Genomic DNA, 20265 nt, shown 5'->3' on the forward strand with positions numbered 1-20265 from the left:
TCAATTCATTCTCATTTTTTTTTTATTTATTTAGAAATAATAAAATAAGACATAATATATAAAAATCTGTACAATCCACAATTTGTGCAGTACATTAGGAAGACTTTGATACAAAAAGGCTGCAAACAGGAAAATAGTTATGGACAACTGTCAGATGCCTAGATTGTTCACCTTACAATAGCTGCAGGCCAAAAGTCTTTACAAAATCAGTTTCTCATTGGCTGTGGGATGGCAACTACGCAGCACCCTTCTGCTGTACAATGGTCATGAGCAGCCATAATTTAAAGACATTACAGTACTTTTCAGTTTTACCTTGTAATCCATCATGAAAAAGAAGACCTAAGAGAACAAATGAAGTATCTGGACCCTTTGTCTTTTCCGAGAAGAGCGAGTGCTGAACTAACAACACAGAAGTTTATCGTGGCTGGGAGAGAATATCCTTAAACACAGTGAGTAAGTGATGCTTTCTACCCTTGCTGCTTAACCAAGGACACCTCGCACGGAAGGGACAGAGGAAGGAGGAGATCCATCCCCACCTGCCTCAGAAATGCTTTTGTCACTGCACTGCACACAGGATTTTGTTTTAGACAATGTGTCTCATTCAAGTATTTTCAGGGAAGGGCAGAAATAACATATTTCCCCCAGCCCCTAAGCGAAATACAGCATAAACCTTCTGTGCGAGCCGCTTCAGCCAACTTTATCCTTGATAAAGAGGCCGAACCAATGCGGGTTGGAGTCTGTGGGTAGAGCTCAGTCCATCTGAAGGGCCCCTAATGAAGCATCAGCTTGGCCCAGGCTCACCAGGAAACGCTGTCAGTCACTGTGTAGTCCTTACAAATAACAGTACTTTTAAAGGACTAACCCAATTTGCTGCTGTGGAACTGTGCTACAACAGTCTGTCCTACACTGGGCTTACCGGTGTTGAGAAATACAGAACCGATGGCCAAAGGGGAAAGGGTACCATGGAGTGTACATTGCAGGTCTCTTTCTAGCAGCTTCCCGGAGCCAGAGGCTGAGTGCAATTCTGCAATGTTAAGATTCAGTCGGCAAAGACAAAGGGTTATGAAAGAAAATAGAACAAAAAGAAGGTGGCAGAGAGTGCAGTGGATTTACCTCAATGCACGCCCTCGACAAGTCGAGCACTCGGAAAGCTGGTAACTCTTGAAAAATGCCAGTAACTAGAACAGGTTTTCAAATGAAGTCCATGCTTAAAAAATAAATAAAGAGAAGTCCATAGCATTAGGAATCCTATAAGGCTTGCAAGTATTTGCTAAAACTCATGCTAACCGGTAGCATCTAGGTACTAGCTAGCTGAGACTGCCGAGCAGGATTTATACTTTGTGTGGCCTCTTCTTTTTCTTCTTCTCCTTGTCCTCCTTTACAGACTTCTATTTACATTTGGCTTTAAATATGAAAATACTTGATAAACTTTATAAAATGTACATTTTAAAAATAGTTCTGAAAAACTGACTTGAAAAACAAAACAAAATGAAGAACCACCCCCACCAAGCCCCAAACCTCTGCACCACAAATGGTAAGGGGAGGGGATTTTCACTTCTTTTTTTCTCTGAATTTCTTTTGCTTTAAAGAAACGAGTTGGATCCTGCATTTCCCATCCCTCAAATATCTCAAGTATCATTTAGTGGGAACATTGTGCACCTAAGGGATCCTGATCTGGAGAATAGGACCCTTTTCTCCTGGTCAGTCTCCCTTTTCCATCCCTTCCACATTGCATTTCCATGCACTCTCTGTGTCACTGAATACTCTTTGGTTTAGGTTTTACAAGAATATCACAATAGCAGCACTAGCAGCACTCAGTTGTCTTCACTACTGTTGACCCAGAAACTGCAATCCAATCTCCTTTATATATTCGGCTTTTCCCTCCTTTCACATTCCCCCACCCCAGCAACAGCCTTAGTACTTGCATTTAATCATCTGCCCTCTCTAGCAGCCAAATCCATGTTTACAATGTCGCATTTCCACAGTTTCGAACCCACCCAACTGCAGATACCATCTTATCAGAAACCATTTCATTGCAGGCATTTCTTTCAGGCAGGGCTGGAAGGGGCCAGAGGCCTTCACAGATATCCATTTGCAGAAGACATTAGACCTAGAACAAGCTGTTTTTTAATGGCATACAGTGATCCAATACTGCAAGAGTTGACTAGGATTATCGTCCCCACCACCACCACCCCTCTCCACCCGCTCCTCGGGGAGCCAGCGTGAAGCACAGGTTCACCATCTCCTTGATCTTAGAGGCACAGAGAATTTAAAGCCTTCTGGGTGAAGGAGCCAAAATACCACTAGAGCTAGAGCTTCAGTCAAAGTCACACCACCTGCTCAGAGTTTGGTGATGTGTCTTGTCCACCGACCATTCCTTGTTTACTGGGGAGAGGGGGCACGAGGTGGACCTTGCTTTGTAGTCTCATCCTCTCCAAATCATGAATGGTTTGGGTTGGGAAGGACCTTAAAGCTCATCCAGTTCTAACCCCTGCCACAGGCAGGGACACCTTCCACTAGAGCAGCTTGCTCCAAGCCCCTGTGTCCAACCTGGCCTTGAACACTGACAGGGATAGGGCTTTCACAACTTCCTTGGGCAACCCGTTCCAGTGCCTTAGCACCCTCATAGTAAAGAATTTCTTCCTTCTATCCAACCTAAATCTCCCTTCCTCTCTCAATGAGATGGAAAATACCCTTTCTTTGATACCCATGAGAAGCATTTATTGCAAAACACAATTACTATCCCTGCGCCATTCCCAAGTGCTGTGTTAGAAAAGTTGTTTTCTCTTTTCCTCTCCATTACCCTGTCCTTTCCTCTTTAAAAACCTCTTCCTGGGGAGATTTCCCTACACAGCTCATCTGTGCCTCAAGCCTGGACCTCAGCTTTGCATCGTCCTGGCATGGTTTGAGCAGTAACACAATGGAGCCAGGGGCTCAGGGCAGATGCCTGCGGAGGGTGGCTCAGTTTTGGGGAGGCTGAGGTCCAGCACTGGTTTGGGACACTTGCCCTTCTGCTCAAGGGGACAGCTGGGTGCTTGCCTGCTTTTCCCCAACTGCATTTCTCCTTAGGGATTCTTTGCCCATAGAAGAGCGGGGGGGGGGGAAGGGGAGGAGTCTTAGCTCACTTCAGATCTGAGTCTTAAGCTTTTTGAATAAGGTGCAAAATAAAGGTCTTAAAAAGAAAAGAGAAAAAAAAATAACACCAAAAAAAAGTGACTGAGGTTTGATTTTTTTTAAGCAGCCTCTTTTTTCTTTTTTTTCTTTCTTTTTTTTTTTTTTTTTAAATAAACTCCACTGTGCAAAACTCTGCATTTTCTTTGGTATCCATTTAGGTAGTTTTAATGTAGTACTTTGTCTATGTGTCTATATATATATTTTATTTCCTTTAGACAGAGAATTAAATTCTCCAACACACCCCCCCCCCCAATCACAATTTTGCTGGAGGCGACTGATTGGCCTGATACTACATAATGCCCCTTATGTAATTGGAAAGAGAGAAACTGATTCGAGCTCTCAACCTACTGGCCTCAAAAGGAGTTTAGACTTTCTGGCAACATCGGCCTCTCTTAAGCTTTTCAACCCCAAAAGTTCAACACTGACTTTTTCTGGTTTGAGTTTTTAAATTACACAAGAGAAAAAAAAATAATACAAAACTACACTGCAACAAAAATAACCATTTGTGTTCATGTAGTTAGCAGCAGCTCGTTAAAAAATAATTATAATAATAATAATAAGGCAGATTCTTGCCTTTGTTATGCCATTAAAAACATTCTTGTTCCCTAGAGAGAAGCATTCTGGAAAAAGTTGAAAACAAAAATAATAATAACCCAACCAAAGCTTGCCTGCAAGTTCAAGTTTTGTAAAAAAATATATACATAATTTATTCTACAACATATGTGCCTTCTGTTCATACTTAGACATGTTTAGTGCTTTGTGTTTAAAGTTCATTTCCTGTCGTCCCTCCTCTGAGGACAGCCCTAAAACCAGCCCGGGTTTCTCAGGTCTGCTTGCCTTCACACCGCTCTTCAACAGTACCGTTGTCTGAAAACTGTTCTGGGCCAACTTCTCAGGTCAACGTGCCTTTGACCGATAGGTGTATTGGTTTTCCTTTCAACCACAAGAGAGAGGAAGAGTCCATCAGTCATATTTCCGACTCCCGCCGTAGCGGCCGTGGCTCTAGAGGCACCCCTGCTTGGTTGTGGTGGTCCATGTCCGGGTGGGTGTCTGTGCTCATGCTCTCAGGCACCCCAGTGTCAATCTCGTCCTCCTCTTTGCTGGTGAGGGCCACTTCGTTCTCGTAGCAAAAGGAGTTTGCGTTAGAGAGAATGTACTTCTTTTCTGCTAAGTCTCTGGCACTACAGATGGGTGTGTTGGGCACTTCATATGTTTTGTGGAACCTCGAGTAGTCCACTTTGTAGTAGTTTTTCTCTTCAAAGAGTACGGGCTCGTAGCGGTGGCCCCAGAGGATTTCGTTTGCCAGGTATGAGCTACGGCACTGGGTAGTCATGGCAGTAGCTTCCACCATGCCCTCTAATATTACTACAATTTCAAAATCAGCATTGTCCATGTCTTGTTTGCTCAAGTCATACAAAGGGCTATCCTCGTCTATTTCATGTACTATTGTAATTGGGGAGACCAGGAATATGCGGTCTATCCCGCTGTCAAAGCCTACATTGATGTCTATTTGATCCAAGGGGATGTACTCCCCTTCTGACGTGATCCTGGATTTGAGGAGCTGTGCTCGCACGTGTGCCTCCACCAAGTGGCTTTTCCTCAGGTTTCCAACACGCCACATCAGGCACAGCTTTCCATCTCTCATGGCCACCACGGCATTGTGGCTGAAGACGAGAGTTTCATTTCTCTTTTTTGGCTTAGCCATCTTTGCCATGACAGCACCAATGATGAAGGCATCAATGATGCAGCCTACTATAGACTGGAAAACCACCATGAACACTGCGATGGGGCACTCGTCTGTGACACACCTGAAGCCATAGCCAATCGTGGTCTGGGTCTCAATGGAGAATAGAAAGGCTGCGGTGAAGCTGCTCACTTGAGAGACGCAAGGTTTGCTGTTTTCTTGATTCTCCAGATCCCCATGCAACAGTGCAATCAACCAAAACACACAGCCAAAAAAAAGCCAGGAGAGGATGAAAGTCAGGCAGAAGATAACTAACATCCACCTCCAGCGGATGTCCACGCAAGTGGTGAAGATATCTGCCAGGTATCGTTGTCCCTTCTCACCCACGTTAATGAACTGGACGTTGCAGTGGCCATCTTTCTTGACAAAGCGGCTCCTGCACTGCTGTCTGGTGTGTACCTTACTCTTGCCATTCCCAAAGCCATTGGCAACAGCCATGGTTGCCAGCTTCATGCCGTCCTCCTCCGAAGACACGATGCTGTAGCGGTTGGTTCGCACGCTGCCCATCACTACTGCTGTGGACTCGGGTGCTTCTGCTTTAGAAAACAGTCTAAGTTTCTGCAAAACCCTTTGGAGAAACAGTTTTGAAAGTTCTAGAGGAACACACACACGTGGAAAAACTGGGGAGAGGCTGGAGTCCCCAAAAGCCCTTGGATCCACCAGGGACAGTCTTCTGGCATGCAGAGTTAGCTTAACAAGCAACCGTCATAGAGATGGCATGGTCTGCAAGAGAAAGAGAAACGCCGTGTTAGATCCTGGGGGAAAAGGGTAAGGAATCAAACCTGGAAGAAACAATTAATTACTGCCATGGACCTGCAGGAAGTTTCCTTATTCTTAATGACAGCATTTTCTGGAACATACCATGTTTCAATGGTCGTGTATTGACAGGAGTGACTTCATTACAACAAAGGCATCACTCTTCCCACATGAAAGCACTGAAGTGATAGTAGAATCATAGATTTGTTTGGGTTGGAAGGGGCCTTGAAGCTCATCCAGTTCTAACCCCCTGCCGTGGGCAGGGACACCTTGCGCTAGACTAAGTTGCTCAATCATGTCACAAGCCTCTGAGCAATGTGCACTTTAAAGCTGGACATGCAAATAATCTACCTACTATTTGCAACTTTATTTTGAAACAAACAATCAGCATTAACATCCATCTGTTCAAATACAAACACTAAAGCAGGTTTTAGTGATCTACAGTGTGTCTCCCGGACTCTTTTAACGACGGCAAACAAGGGAGCATGTAAAAGGGAAGGTGCCGCGTACTGAGAAAAGCAATAAACTTGGACAACACAAATGTCAGTGGTCTCCATAAAATTACACTGCACATGACTTAGCTTTTTGATTAAGCAAAACCAAAGGAGTTGTGTGCCCTCTGCAAAAGGCATTAGCTCCTCTTTAACCGCAGAAACTTGTTGAGATCTGCGTGGTTTTTACACTTACATTAGGCTTAAGTTGTACAGAGTAGACTAAATCTTGTAACAGCCCTCATCTGCTCCTGCTAACACAACCAGCAAAAGGCCACAACGGAGGACAACTGGCCAAGTGTCTTCCTAACACCTTTGGTAGCGAGTAACAGCACCTTCCCTTCAGGAGCCTGGGGCAACCAGTTTCATCTCCAGTGGGTAATAGTTCTGAGTGTCCTGTGGGTCTTAAATGTCAGCACTTAAGACTGAGCAGAGAGGCTACAAAACCTTCTTCCTGAGGTTAGAAGCCACCAAACTTGTTTCAGGGAGGTCTGGCTTAGACCCAGGTTTAGCTTTTAACAACTGCGTCATCCATTAAGTCATGTACTGTATATCAGGAAATGTAATTGAAATGCTGCAGAGGAGAAGAGATGCCTTAATGCAACTGCTCCATCCACGCATGCGCCCCATGAGAAAATCAAACTACAACCCAGTGATGAGGAATGTTTGTTATGGAAGAAGAGAATTCAATGTCATTTACAGCACAGGAGGATTAAATCACAGCGTTCTCCGTAAATCAGAATCATCAAAACCTATCTGAGCTTGTCCGAAACCCAACAAAACTGCAGCCGCTCAACCTCTGCCCACAGAACCATTGCAGGACACTGCGGCTATTCCTTGGATCCATTTCTGACAACAGCGGTAGATAAGAGTTTATCTCCTTTCCCAAAGGCAGCTCCTAAAGCCCTGCAGATGTGTTCCAAAAACCTGAGGGATTTCGAACAGCTCCTCAGCCCTCCCACAACCTCCAACCACATTACAAGGGCTTTAGCTCAGCAGACACTTGTTAGGAAAGGAGCAGGTGACACACACAAAACACCATCGCGCTCCCAGTTGCACACAAGCTGCTGTTCCCTCTGGAATCTCCTTCGGGATTACATTTACCTTCTCTTTTCCCTTCTCTTCTGTATGCTGTGCAGGAATGCATCCCCACGCCTACTTGCCCACATTAGTCATCTGTGACTTCAGCACCATACAAGACGTTTTGGCAGCTTTTGGTGGGTTCGGTAATGCTGGGTCTGAGAGCAGCTCCCAGCCATGCAGGCTCACAGCAGGGCTGCCTAAAACCTGTCTGACTGTCCTGCCTACACCAGTAAGGATGCACTTTCCCCCCCTTGGACCTTTCTGATCACAGTGTTTCTCATTCCCATCAGGATATCATTCTCAAAATTAAAAGAACTCTTTTAATGTTCATTTAAATTATTTATTTTGGCTGAAAAACACTTTTATTACTTTTAACCTGAAATTGGGAGGGAAGTGAAATTACTGTTAATACACTGCACACAAAAACCTTCTAGAAAACCCATCGCATTGGTCTGCAAATCGATCACTTTTATAAGCCACATCCTATAATCACAGTCATGTTCAACTTCCACATTCAGAGTCTGTTTGATTCCCAGCTGATGGAAACATACAGCCTGGGAAGCAGCTTATTACTAAGTCTTTGTTTTCTCCCCTGCATTCTCTCTTGGATTTTAGAGGAAAACTTGTGGTGGAGGGCAAGACAAGCTGTAAAGTCTCAAGTGTCTGAATACACAGCTTCCCCCACAGAAGTCTTGACCTGAGGACATTTGTTTGAATTCCACAAATCACTGGAATCATAACGGCAGCTTCCTACAGAGAGCTGCCTGCATTTAGAAGTTTGGAGCCCGAATTAGGTGCTGTACATTATTGTATTCTTACTGTGAACGGTTGAGCACCTTCTGCCTCCTGTACTTGGCCCAGCATTTCTCCTCCCTCACTGCCCTGGGAGCAGACCTGCACTGATTTGACTCTACCCATCCATAAATCCATCACCTGGGGTGTGCCTGGGGCAGCCGGTGTTACCGTTACAGACTGCTTGAGGATTATACAACAAAGCTCTGGCATGCTCCACTGCAGCGTGGTTGTCTTCTTGTACAGCACAAATCCCCTCTTTTCCTTGTGCGTGCTTGGAGTGGGGAGGATGCCTGCACGGGAGCACAACCAGCACTGTGTACAGGGACCAGCTCTGGTCGTGCTCCTGCTTGTGGCACCACAGGCCGTGTAAACCCCTGGCAGATCCACAGGCTCTAGCTCACACCTTGTTCATGCTCACCATGACCTCCCCAGTTGGTTTCAGTTACAGGTTCCCCCCACAGAAAACCCCAGAAACAAGGAAACCAGTGTAAAAAGCTAATAGTACTTCTTCTTTTGCTAATCCACCTGCAGCTCAAAGGCAAAACAAGTTTGCTGCTTCCCCCCCACCTCCCTTATCAGTTGTTGGTTGCACCCAAGACACCAAGTTAGTGGAGGATCAGCCCTGCATCCTCACCAGAAAGAAGCCAACACCATACCCACCAACCAACCCAAATGTTGGCGCAATTTGTCCCTAAGCACTGCAGCCAGACATGCACACACGCAGCTGTAAGTTCAATCATCACGAGGTGTGTTGTTATTGTTATTAATCCAGGCTACCTTTCCTCCTGGAAGAGGATACAAGACTAGAGCTTGGAATTACGAGCACAGGCACTGACGCAGCATTACCAGGATGGGATGAGAGAGCCCTGGGCTTGCTCTACTGCAAGGGGATGCTCAGGGGAGCAAAGAGAAAAGGGACCATGCTGCATCTACAGCATTTCTGAACCAGCACTGGTGCAAGTGATGAGGAGGAGCCTGAACCCTCACTTTCCCCTTAGGAAGCATCCCCCTCAGGACCTGCCCCCAGGAAAGACGTTCACATCCCACATCAGAACTCCGCAGAAAACAGCTTGAAGGGATTTGTGCAGAAGGTTTAATAAAGAACAAAACCTCCAAAGTGCAAAACGAACCGCGGGGGTAGAAAGAGGAGCACTAATGAGGGTTTGGAGCAGCTATTCCCAGGCTGCCGGCTCTCAGCCCTGCGGAGCGACTGGGCACATGTTGCTACGGGAGCACCAGCACTACCTTGGCCCAGAGCCTTTCCCTCTGCAAAGAAACAAAGGAACTCCTCGCCCCAGCAAAGCCCGTTCCCACATTCCCCGCTCCCTGAAACGCTTCTCCAGACCCCCACATTGCTTAAAAGTCATTCCCAAGGGCTTCTCCGCCGGTTCGTGCAGGATTCAAGTTACACAACGTGATGAGATACCTTCAGGAGAAGGATCTGGGGGGGAATAAATCAAAGCCCCCTCAAACAGATAATGAAGGGAAACGGGTGCGAGGGAATAGGGGAGAGGAACGGGCGAGCGCGCTTGCATCTGCCGCCGGGGGTGTTTGTAGCTGGTGACAACAGCTCCGAGGCGGCAGCCGGCACCAGGGGGGGTGCGCGATGCACCGGCTGCAGGGTGCAAAGCAAACAAGTGTCAAGGTAAGGCTGGAACACGGAACAAGTGCGGCTGCCGGCGGCGCGGGGAGGCGGCAGCAGCCGGGGTCGACCGAGCACAGGGACCCGCTCAGCCCCGGCCACACGCACCCAGGGGATCCCGCACACGCACCGGGATGAGGGACGGCTCAGTCCCGGACCCCGCGCACGCACCGAGGTCCCGGCACAAGCACCGGGCGGCACCGGCTCAGCCGCGGAGCCCGCACATGCACCGGCACAAGCACCGAGGGGTCCCGAACACGCACCGAGGTCCCGACACAAGCACCGGGGGATCCCCGTTGTCCCGTCCCCGGAAGATGACACAGCAGTCACTGAACCCCAGCGAATAAATCTGCCATTCTTTACCAGTATTTTTGCCTTTCACTGTCATGAGCAAAGTGGAAACAATACCTAGAGCCTCCTCACCGGCTCCCCAGCTGCAGGGGCTTTAATTTCTTCCTATCTTGATTTGTCAGCAGGATTAAAAATAAAGAAACTCCCCCTCCCCGTTTCCATAACGCCAATGAATGAAGTTACAGGTTCATTTCCCAACCCTCTCAAACATTTCGGACACTCCTTTCAAAAACACGCATCTCCTCTCCAAAGCTTGAGACTCCTGACCTCTCTCTTGTACAGGAAACAACAGGCGAGAAGAATGGGAAGGGATGGAGCGGGGTTGCTCCTGCTGTCATGCGAACTTCCAGCCCTTCCCCAGGATAAAATATCTCGGGAGAGGAGGGGGGAGGTGGAGTGGGAAGCAGCTGGTGCATGGAAAGTTATGAACACAAACAGATGCTGCAAGCAGATGCTCGAGTGCTCGCGGCATACCTATCTAATTATTTTAGGCGCTGAGAATAGCTGGTGGACGGTGCATGAGGAACGCAGGAGTTCCCCCCTCCGAGCGGCCATACCCAAGCGTGCAACACAACCACGGGCAAGGAAAGCTTTATCCCGGGAACTGCGCGGCACGGAGCGCGCCCCGAGGCAGCTCCCGGCGCATCCCCAGCATTCCCAGGAGCAAGGGGCATCCCGAGGCGCTCCTTACCTGCCGGTGGCCGTAAGGGAGGCGCGGGCCGTTAACGTGCTGTAAAGATCCAGCAGCGGGTTGGAGTGGGGATTGGGGGGGGACACGCAAGCCCGGCCCCGGTGCCCGCCGGCCGCACCGCTCGCAACTGAGCCACCGCGCAAGCCGCTGCCCGGTTTTGCGGGCTGCCATGTGATGTTTAATAGCGGCCCCGCCGTCTCCGCCCCCCCGCGCTGCCCCGCGCCAATGGCAGGCGGGAGGCCGGGCCGAGCCGAGCCGCGCCGGGGCAAAGCGGCGGGGGGCGCGGCGGGGCCGGGTGCGGGGAGCCCCGATGGGGAGGGAAGGAGGGACCGTGGGGAGCAGGGTCCCCGGCGCAGCGGGTCACGGGGTGCGGGGACCCCGGAGGGGAGGGATCCGAGAGCGGAGGGTACTGGAGCAGAGGGGTCCGGGAGCGCTGGGAGCCCGGAGCGCCGGGTCCCGGGGGCTGCAGGTCCCGAAGGGGAGGGACCCCGAAGCGGCGGGTGCCGGGAGCAGCGGGTCCCAAGAGTGAACGGACCCCGTAAAAGAGGGCTCCGGGGGATGCGGCTCCACGAACCTGGGGGGACCCCGGGTTGCAGGGTCCCGGTGGGGGTCCCCGGGGGATTTCGCAGCCCCAAAGATGGCAGAACAGGGCCCGCGGGCACCAGGCACCTGCCATGGGTATTCCCCCCCCCGCCCTATAAAGGCTTGTGCAGGACTCCAGTGGGAAGTTGTGAAGGTCCCGTGTGGTTGCAGTGTATCTGCTCACACCAGCTGCGTACGAGGCTCATGTCCGAGGCCCCGTGTAGTAAGGGAAAATACCCGAGAGATAATAGTTTTGCTCCTTTTGTTCCTTCATCTCAGTGAAGTGCTAAGATGCGGCACCTCAGCACAAACGCCTGACCCTAACATGCACTAAAGCAAGCCAAGCGCTCTGCAGCACAGCTCCTAAACTTCACATCTTTCTCTTGAACCGAAACCCAGCGCCCCTTCCAAAGCAAGAGCTTTGATCCCTGCGCTAAGACCTTTTGGAGCGAGGCTGTCAGCGAGAGAAGCCTGCCTGGCTGCAGTACGTCGGATCCAGTCCTTTGTTCCACCTGTAGCAGCTCCATCAGCAGGCTCCTGGCCATTGCTGAAATCTGCAGAAATCGCAGTGGTTTTTAACAGCTCGTCCGCCCTGCGCTGGACGTGGCCTGAGACAAAGCAAACACGGATGAAATGCCTGGCTGGGAGCCCCGCAGGAACAAAACCGGCCTTGTAAGCACGCTCTGAAGTTTGCCAAGCCCGGGCTCTGATGGACAGTGCAGGGGTGTTGGTTTCCGAGGCAGGTGTCCGCTGCCGCAGCGCTCTCCCACTGCCCTCCGTGTTCCCAAGTGCTAACAGATGAAATGCATCAGGAGCCCTGTGTTGGGCTGGGGGACCCAGAGCCAAGGTGATGCTGAGTGTAAGGGCTGCAGACCACACAAGGCTTTGGCAATGGGTGTGAGCACCTGAAGTTGCAGCCAGGGAGCCTCTGCGACACCCAGAAAGCAGGGATGCTGCTGGGAGATGAGAGTGTTCATCAGCAATCAGGTCTTTTGCCCTGAGCTGCTGGGGGATGCACTGGTCCAAGTGGGTTGGGCAGGCTCCTTAGTGGAGCTGAGGTAAGGGGAGCTCCTTATCATGTCCAGAACAAGCTCTAAATATGATTCCCTACTCTCCACAGCAATGCCAGTGCCTCAAATCACTTGCAGTTACTTAAACTGTCCCCCTTCTCCTTAGCTTCATGAGTTTACAACTCCGACATTTTCTGTCTTTAAATACTCAGTGATTACGTTTTGCCTGGTGCTTTCTCCCAAAGAACAGGCTTTAATGCTCTCCTCATATTGCTGATGAACAATCCCCACCAACTGCCATGACTGTCACTGGCAGAATTCACCGAGTTCCCTGTACTCCGAATGAGGAAGCGCTGCAGGGTTGCAGCAACAAATACAAGGGCCAAATGCAGCTGGTTTTAGAAGTCCCCAGTGTTACGAGTGCAGGATCGGGAGAGCGGAAGAAAAGACAAGTGCCTGTTTGTATTGAGCAATCTGGCTCAATGTTGGGCAATTTCATTGTTTATGAATTACTCTGCATTGATTCTGTTTGGTTTAAAGTGCAAGAAGAGCCCTGTAACACAGGTAAGTTCCTTATGAATGACAAAGCTGGGGAAAAGTCTATAAGAAGGAATGAATGCAATTACTTTATTCAGTTTGATGAAGATCATTAAATCCAGAGGATTTGAAAGCTGTAGTCACAAGTGCTACACAGCTCATGTACCTGGGTCAGAGAAAAAATCCCTTGTTCTTCTGAGTGTATCTGTGCTTCCTATGAACTGCTAAAATAGCAGCAGTTTGACCCCCTTGGAGAAGCTCATCTGTATGTAAGTGAAATAAAGCTGTGGTCTGCTATTGCTAAGAGGTGGTGCGCTGACAATACACACAGTTTGCTGGGGAGTGGGTTCAACACAACATCCACAAGGTGGTACAGATTACAGCCCGACCTTGTACTCTTACTCAGCCTTTACTCATGCAAACCAACTGCTAAAGACCACGGACCTACTAGACCCAAAGATCCCAGACCTGCCGATATGAGTAAGACTTCGAGCAGCACAGACCCGGGGGTCAAGCCATGTAGCATTTCACAGCGAGGCAGGGTAGAGCACAAGCATCACGACTGTTTTACAGCTTGCTCAAACTCGGTGCAGCTCTGCCCGGAAAGCTCTTCATCGAATGAAATATCGATTCTAATCTATTACCCAGAGCATGAGAACTGCAACAAAGCCGCCTCTCGTCTGCAGGGACTTCAGCAAGAGAAGTTCTTCCAAACCCCCCAAACAGGGAAGTTGAAGTTACAAGAGAAGGTTCTAAAAAACCCTTTCCTGTTGCAACAATCCAGGACAAAGAGGGTGCGAGACAGCTGAAAACTTAACCCTCAAGAGCCACTGAGGGCTTGTTTTCCTTCTCCCAGTGACTGGTTTTCCAATTTGATGTAGTCGAGCTCCGCAAGTCTCTCACTGCCTCGCTACTGAGCCTCCTGGCTGAAACACTAGAAGTGCCATGTGAAATGGTCACAGGCTGAGGAGTTTTCAAGACAAGATCCACTGCCTGCTGTAGAAACGGCATCAATGGGTAAGCAGGGCTTTGGGAAGGCAAAGCCTCCATCTTTCACACCAGCATAGGAGGTAAGAAAAGGAGCTGGCCTCAAAGCATGATGCTTTCCTTGGACAAATTTCAGTCAGGCTCTACCAGAGACTTTATCTCCCTTATGGGGCCTATAGGGATGCTGGGGAGGGACTCTTCATTAGGGACTGCAGTGATAGGACAAGGGTTAACAGGTTGAAACTTAAACAGGGGAAGTTTAGATTGGATATAAGGAAGAAGTTCTTTACTGTGAGGGTGCTGAGGCACTGGAATGGGTTTCCCAGGGAAGTTGTGAATGCTCCATCCCTGGCTGTATTCAAGGCCAGGTTGGAGAGAGCCTTGGGGGACATGGTTTAGTGTGAGGTGTCCCTGCCCATGGCAGGGGGTTGGAACTGGATGATCTTAAGGTCCTTTCCAATCCTGACTATTCTATGATTCTATTTTCCATTTCCCAATCCTCACCATGGCCACCCTCTCCCGCAGCCATGCCGGGATCTGCAGATACTTATGGAAGCCCATTTGAGAGCTGTACTGCAGGCACAGCCCTTGCCAGCTGGGACCAGAGGCTTTAGCCCCTGTCTTACAGCATGGGAGCTGTTATTGAATTGCTTTTCCAGTCTTGGCGGTGAAATGACCTAATTATCAGATTGCATTAGTCTTCATCTCTTAAAGTGGCCAAATCTGCTTTGGTTCTCAAGGATTTTATTGCCAGCTGAAAATAGCTTAATTGTATTGTACTGCAAAGAAAACACGGGCTGGTGGAATCAAAGCAGTCGGTTTCCACAAGATGAGAAGAAACACCATAAATAACACATTGGGCTTTTGACTTTGGCCTCACCATTTCCATGCATGTAAACTGGCATAAGTCAGCCTTTCTTCTCCAGCCATTAAGTCAACTGGAAAAAATTCATCAGGAAAAGGTGGTTTCCCCATTCACACTAAATCCCTGGGGTCTGGACATTAACTGGGTCTTTATAGGCCTCATGCTGGGATCTCCAAGGAGAACCGAAGCCACATTGGTAATAGAGGAATGGGTAAATCCAATGAAAATCCCACAGAGAGGTGGTTACAGGTTTGATAAGATGTGAGAGAGCAAATAAATCTGTTTTGTACGTTGCAAGCAAATAGGATACACAGATGTGCAGCCAGTGACACAGTTACAGTGGATAATAAGGTGTTTGTTGATAGAAGGGGTGAAATATGACATAGGAAATTGCTTTCTGTATCTGAGAAGAGCGGAACTCACACACAAATCATGGGTGGGTTTTTTTCTCTCTTTCTTTCCCAGGTACTTTGTGTCCAAAATCTTTGTTTCAGATTTCAGGCTTATATAGCCTCATTCTAAAGTCAAATCAGCAGCCAGTGACTGTATTTGGGGTGAAGAAAAGTATATACTATCAGTCTTTGTTCCTGCAGATGGTGGATGTGGGAAGCAAGGTGAAGAAACCTTGAAATAATGAATTACAAACAATAAGCCATAGCGAAGAGCGATGGTGTATAAGCTGCAATTCAACAGCAACCCAAGAAGCTCTGCCAAAGAAAACTTGATTCCCAACCCTGTATTCCACGTGGCTCCATTCTCAATACATTAAGATGCCCCATTTAAAGGGTCATTAATTTCCAGCTAAACTTCACACCCAACAAGATACAGTCAATATCTGTTGGTAAGGAGTGATCTCAGCTCTCAGCACATCCTTACCTCTGTGGGGTCACAGGCCATCAGTCAGCTGTGGCAGTTTGTCCTCAAAGGCAGCAGTGGGGAACTTATGTTCAGGTGAATGAGAAGGACATTAGTGTAAGTGATAAAGCGGCCAAGCAATTACATATTAATAAGGCTAATGTTTTCCTATTAATCTCAAAGTTATCTAATGATCTTCCCTGGTTCCCATGCTTTGGATATCTCAAGGGAAAGGGAGTTAATGGTTAATAAAACTTGCCAGGGTGGTGAGAACATGCCTATGGAGCTGACATGGGGAACTTGACAATTCCTGGAAGGAAAAGGGTTAAGAGCCAGCAGCTTACACATACAAAACGGTGTGACTACACTTTCATTCTCTTCCTCACAGCTTCAGTTGGCAGTGTTACCAGCCTTCCAAACCCAGGATAGGCTCACGCTCAGCTGAACAGAGCAGGGTAAGAGTATCTTTGTATTTGTCTGGCTTGCAAACTTCTGGTTGGGTAAATACTGTGTGTCAGCAGGAAGGCTCTCAAGGGAGCAGGTTATGGTAGGGCACCCTACCATAGCCTGTCACAAGTCAAATCACTGACTTGCTCAAAAGCCCCTGTGGTGCTCAGCCACCTTTCAGACTCCCATCTGCAGTGGTTGGGTGCTCCTATGTGGGCAGGAACAAAACCCCAGCCTCCTTCCTTGGGGGGGTTTGATGATTTATCCTTCTAAATGGTTGTTAGCCAAGGTGTGAGGGTGCTTTGGTGTGTGTGGCACTGTAGGTGGAAACATGGACAATTTCCAATGGGAAAGGGAATGGCGAGGAGGAATAAAAAGTCAGCTGCAATAGAAAGAGCTAGAAACCGTCCATCTTTTCTAAGCAAAATCAATGCAAAGCACAAGCCTTTGCTGCAGCTCTCCCCCTGACCCGTTTGTGTTACACCAAAGTGATTCAAGCTGGGCAGCTTCACCTTCTCAGCTGACATTTGGTAGCTCCTGAGGGAAAGATGATGTGAACTGTGTGGCTACACAATGAAACCTGCTTCCAGCAGCATGACACTATACCCAGAAGTGACTCAGAGAACCTCTGTTAAAACCTTACGTGGTTTTCCTGCTTTGCAATGTGCGTATTGCTTTTCTGCTGATGATCCTTTATTATCACTGTACCTTATTACCTACAAGTGCACCCACTCCAGTGGAAACTGCATTAATAAACTCAGAAGCATCTGATTTGTGTTAACACCACAGAGACTACTGCTGCCCTTACTTTCTCACACTCCTTATTTTAGTATATTTGCTTAGATGCAAATGTCCTCAATGTTTTCCATTAGTTTGCAACAAAACCTAAGAATTTGCCTGGAATCCATGGCCACAGCAGAAGTGACAATATCAGAGTTTATTTTCTCTCTTGGAAAGCAAACAAACTTTGCTAAAAACAGAGTTAAATCATTGGCCACTGTGGAAGGAAAAACACTGTGGTAGAAAACAGCCTTCAGTTTCCTGAGGAGCCAGTACTGTGCCTATTTACATCAACAGTAACCTCCTGTCTTGGTGGACCTGATACGACGCTGGGAGATCGTTGCACTGCCAACAGTGATTGAGCACAGTGATTCCTACACCAGGTCTGCAGTGCACCAAAGAGGGTCTCTGAGCTGATGGAGCTGGTGCTGGGCAGCCCCACCATGACTGGAAGAGCCTTGAGACCTTTCACCACCATCACTGCATCACTTCTCCCCCGCGCCTGCACTTCCCCTCCCAGGAAGCCAAGCTGAGCACATAGAGCTGGGCCAAGAGACACGGTGCCCGGGCAATGGGAGGAGGAGATGGTTGGCACAAAGGGCATCCAGCCCTGCTCGTAACTCCTGTGGGCTGGGACAGAGGCAGACTAATGCCATGAGCTGTCACCTTTCTGTGTTACCCTCAGAACTAAAACCAACCAGATGAGTAAAGGCAAACCGAGCTCAAACTGTTGGTTTAACTTCCTGAGATTGTTTAGGACTGATTATTTGGACCAGCCCTCCAAGGCCCACCCACTGAAACACCTCTGCCACTTGAAAAAGCTGTCATCAGAGAGGAAATAATCTTCAGCAAGTAAATGCCACAGCTTCCTTTCTTCTGCTATCACGATCTTGGGCTCCTTATTTGCTTCTCTGATGCCACTTGGTGCCTCCAGGCTAAATCCTGGCTTTCGTTCATGCAGATGCACAGGGGAAGATGGATTCCTCACCCAACCCTGGGCATCCTGCATTGAAGTACAGGCCAAACTGCATGTCTTGAGCTCTGTTTTGGCCTAATCACGATGCACAGATAGAGGGAAAGGATGGCTGCAGAAGGAGGCTTTTCCCTGTTTTGCATTAAGGAACATTGCACCTCGGAAGCTGCAAGTTTCTTTGTAATCTCCCTAATACTTCAAAGTTGGCTTTGATCCTCTGATAATATTTGAGTGAATGCCCAAGCCCTATTAAGCAACCTTGTGACAGAGACCGGGGGGGAAACCATTGGGCCATTTCCCATCAAGTATTGAAAAACCAGCATGGAAAGTCATAAAATCATAGGATCACGGAATGGTTTGGGGTGGAAGGGGCACTCGGGTGCTGCAGGGAGCAGGTTGCCTGGGAGAGGGCAGTCCCTCCCCTGGCCACAGTCACTGCTCTCTGCACTTTGTGGTTGCTGTGAAGTGATTTCCCACTGGTCCATAGCTCATGAAGAGGACTGGTTATAAGAAGTCCGTGTTCCTCCTCAGAGGCCTCAGACCAGCAACCAGAGCAGGGCTCTGGGACATACTCCACTTCAAGTACACACTTAACCTGGGTGCCAAATGCCTGCTGAGGCTGGCGGTGAGGGAACACGCAGCACCCATGTTCTGACTATCGGGGTTTGACAAGGGCCAGAGATCACACGTGGCAGAGTAAAGAGTGAGAGCAAGAGAGAGACAGAGAATGAACAGAGGCTCGGCGTGTTGCTTGCTCCAGGACTGGAAGGTGCTTGCGCTCTCTGACAGCAAAGGTGACCTAAAAACCCCTTTGCAGAACAGACCAGAGCAGAGCACAACGGGATGGCTTTGTTCATCCTTCCCAATGGGTGACTCCAGGATAGTGCCAGCAACGCCGATCTCTTCTGGGTCTTTTGTTAGAATAAAAGCAATCCTCCAGGTCTACACAAGTCAGAAATCACCAACAGCTCCTCTTCCCTTAACCCCAATCTGTGACACTGGTCCCCAGCACCTCTGGATGAAGCCAGGATGGGGGCACAGTTAAGGTGAGCACACTTGAAAGCACAACTGAGCGCTGCGGAGAGCTGTTTGCTTTGCATTATTCACACTCTCGGAGCTCTGGCAAATTGCTTTTCCTCTGACCATACTTCACTGTAATGGTTTCAAGCTGAACTGGTTTGGATAAGAGTGTCTGTTCTGAATCTTCATTAGAAATGCCAATTGACTTTGAATCTTTCTGGAAGATCCAGAAAGAAACAGAAGACTTCCAAGCATCTTTGTGCTTTTGGTGTCTGGAAGTGGCTTCTCTCACAGGAGAGGAAAGAGAAGAAGCAGATCTGTTTGTTTGAGTAATTTCATCTCTGTAAGGTAATTTACTAGAAGGCAACACTTCAGTGCTCAGTGCTTTGATTTTCCAGCGCACAAACATCCTTGACCTCATTCTCCCCCAGCCTCCAGTTGTGTTTCGGCGAAGTCTGGTAAGGAGAAGCCTCCCTCAGGAGCAAATCTACAAGCCAAAGGCATGACTTCCTTCGCTCAAAAAAGGACCCAGAACACTGCATCAGCGGGATGGATCTCCTCCCTTTATATGGTTCGGCTGTTCCAGCGCTTTCATCATCTCAGGTAAAATTAGCACTGTAGTAATTACCCTGCGCTGAGTATACAGCCGGTGAAAGCGCACATATTTCAGAGGGATGAAACGTGAGATGGAATGGGCAGGCACCATCCATCCCCTTCTATTAAGGCTAATGTAAGGAAAGTGATGGGAGCTGTTTCAGTCCCACCTCCACACGTGCAGACGCACACATAGGAGGCTTCCGCTCTGCTGTGATTTCCCTGCTAGAGGTTTGCACCCTGCTCCCTGGGGATTGCTAACGCCAGGGTAAGGTTTGCCAAGTTATCCTTCTGCTTCGGTGGCACAGAACGGCCCAAAGGAGGTCTGTGGGGCTTGGTTTGCCGTATCAGCCATAGGTTTGCTGGAGGGTGCTGGGAAATGGCTGGTGGTGTGTGAAGTGTGTGGGGTTGATGTTTTGTGTGACTGCGCCCTAGGTTTTATGGTTTTACCTTTCTTTATTCCTTCCAAAAGAAGGATAAAAGGGAAGGAAAGAGAAAGAAGACCCAGAGACCCATTACAGGTCCTCTAACAGGGTGGTTGCCAGCTCAGGCGCAGCATCCTCCTGTACCCTTCCAAATGAAATGAAGACAGGTGGAGTTTTTGCCTATGGAAAAAGCAACTTCTGAAGAGAAGAGGTTCTTATCAGCATATACAGGGAGTAACCCCAACAACTGCAGTACAGTACTCACCAAATCCTGTTTCCCAACTCACATCCTACTTCAGGTCACTCTGGAAACCCTCCCACTGAAATTGGGTCATATTTACTCCGCATGAGTAAGGCCCCTTGATCTGGGAGGGTGAGGAAGGTTTCCCCTTGGGTACTCACCAGGGTCTTGTTTGATTTCCACTTGGACATCTGAAAAGAGATTTACCCATTGATGTGTAAT

The 20265-nt window shown here is 48.5% G+C and overlaps 1 protein-coding gene and 3 long non-coding RNA genes across 4 annotated transcripts in view; 1 reads left to right on the forward strand and 3 right to left on the reverse strand.

Moving 5' to 3' along the window:
• Window positions 1–20265, reverse strand: part of LOC133224976 (uncharacterized) — a 269398-nt gene continuing 249133 nt past the window's right edge. The window contains exon 2 of the long non-coding RNA XR_009728984.1: window positions 1–2466. This is a non-coding gene — a long non-coding RNA (uncharacterized LOC133224976). The remainder of the gene's footprint in view (window positions 2467–20265) is intronic.
• Window positions 3228–10882, reverse strand: KCNJ2 (potassium inwardly rectifying channel subfamily J member 2). Its single transcript, XM_061376942.1, has 2 exons — window positions 10728–10882; window positions 3228–5641 (listed from the first exon to the last, which is right to left on the reverse strand). The coding sequence occupies exon 2, from the start codon at window positions 5423–5425 to the stop codon at window positions 4142–4144; it is 1284 nt and encodes a 427-aa protein (XP_061232926.1). The 5' UTR covers window positions 5426–5641; window positions 10728–10882; the 3' UTR covers window positions 3228–4141.
• Window positions 13629–20220, forward strand: LOC133224998 (uncharacterized). The gene is made up of 3 exons (XR_009728989.1): window positions 13629–13926; window positions 19215–19386; window positions 19850–20220. It is a non-coding gene; the product is annotated as an uncharacterized LOC133224998 (long non-coding RNA).
• LOC133224999 (uncharacterized) lies at window positions 14909–16084 on the reverse strand. The gene is made up of 2 exons (XR_009728990.1): window positions 15908–16084; window positions 14909–15332 (listed from the first exon to the last, which is right to left on the reverse strand). It is a non-coding gene; the product is annotated as an uncharacterized LOC133224999 (long non-coding RNA).

Source organism: Neopsephotus bourkii, unplaced genomic scaffold (assembly GCF_033783945.1).
Source record: "Neopsephotus bourkii isolate Nb327-2 ecotype Australia unplaced genomic scaffold, CSIRO-AGI_Nbou_v1 NB_1749, whole genome shotgun sequence".
NCBI classification, from domain to species: Eukaryota; Metazoa; Chordata; class Aves; order Psittaciformes; family Psittacidae; genus Neopsephotus; species Neopsephotus bourkii.

Bases quoted from the DNA above. Each gene is read 5' to 3' on its own strand.
- KCNJ2 (XM_061376942.1), bottom strand. From the start codon at position 5,425: ATGGGCAGCGTGCGAACCAACCGCTACAGCATCGTGTCTTCGGAGGAG.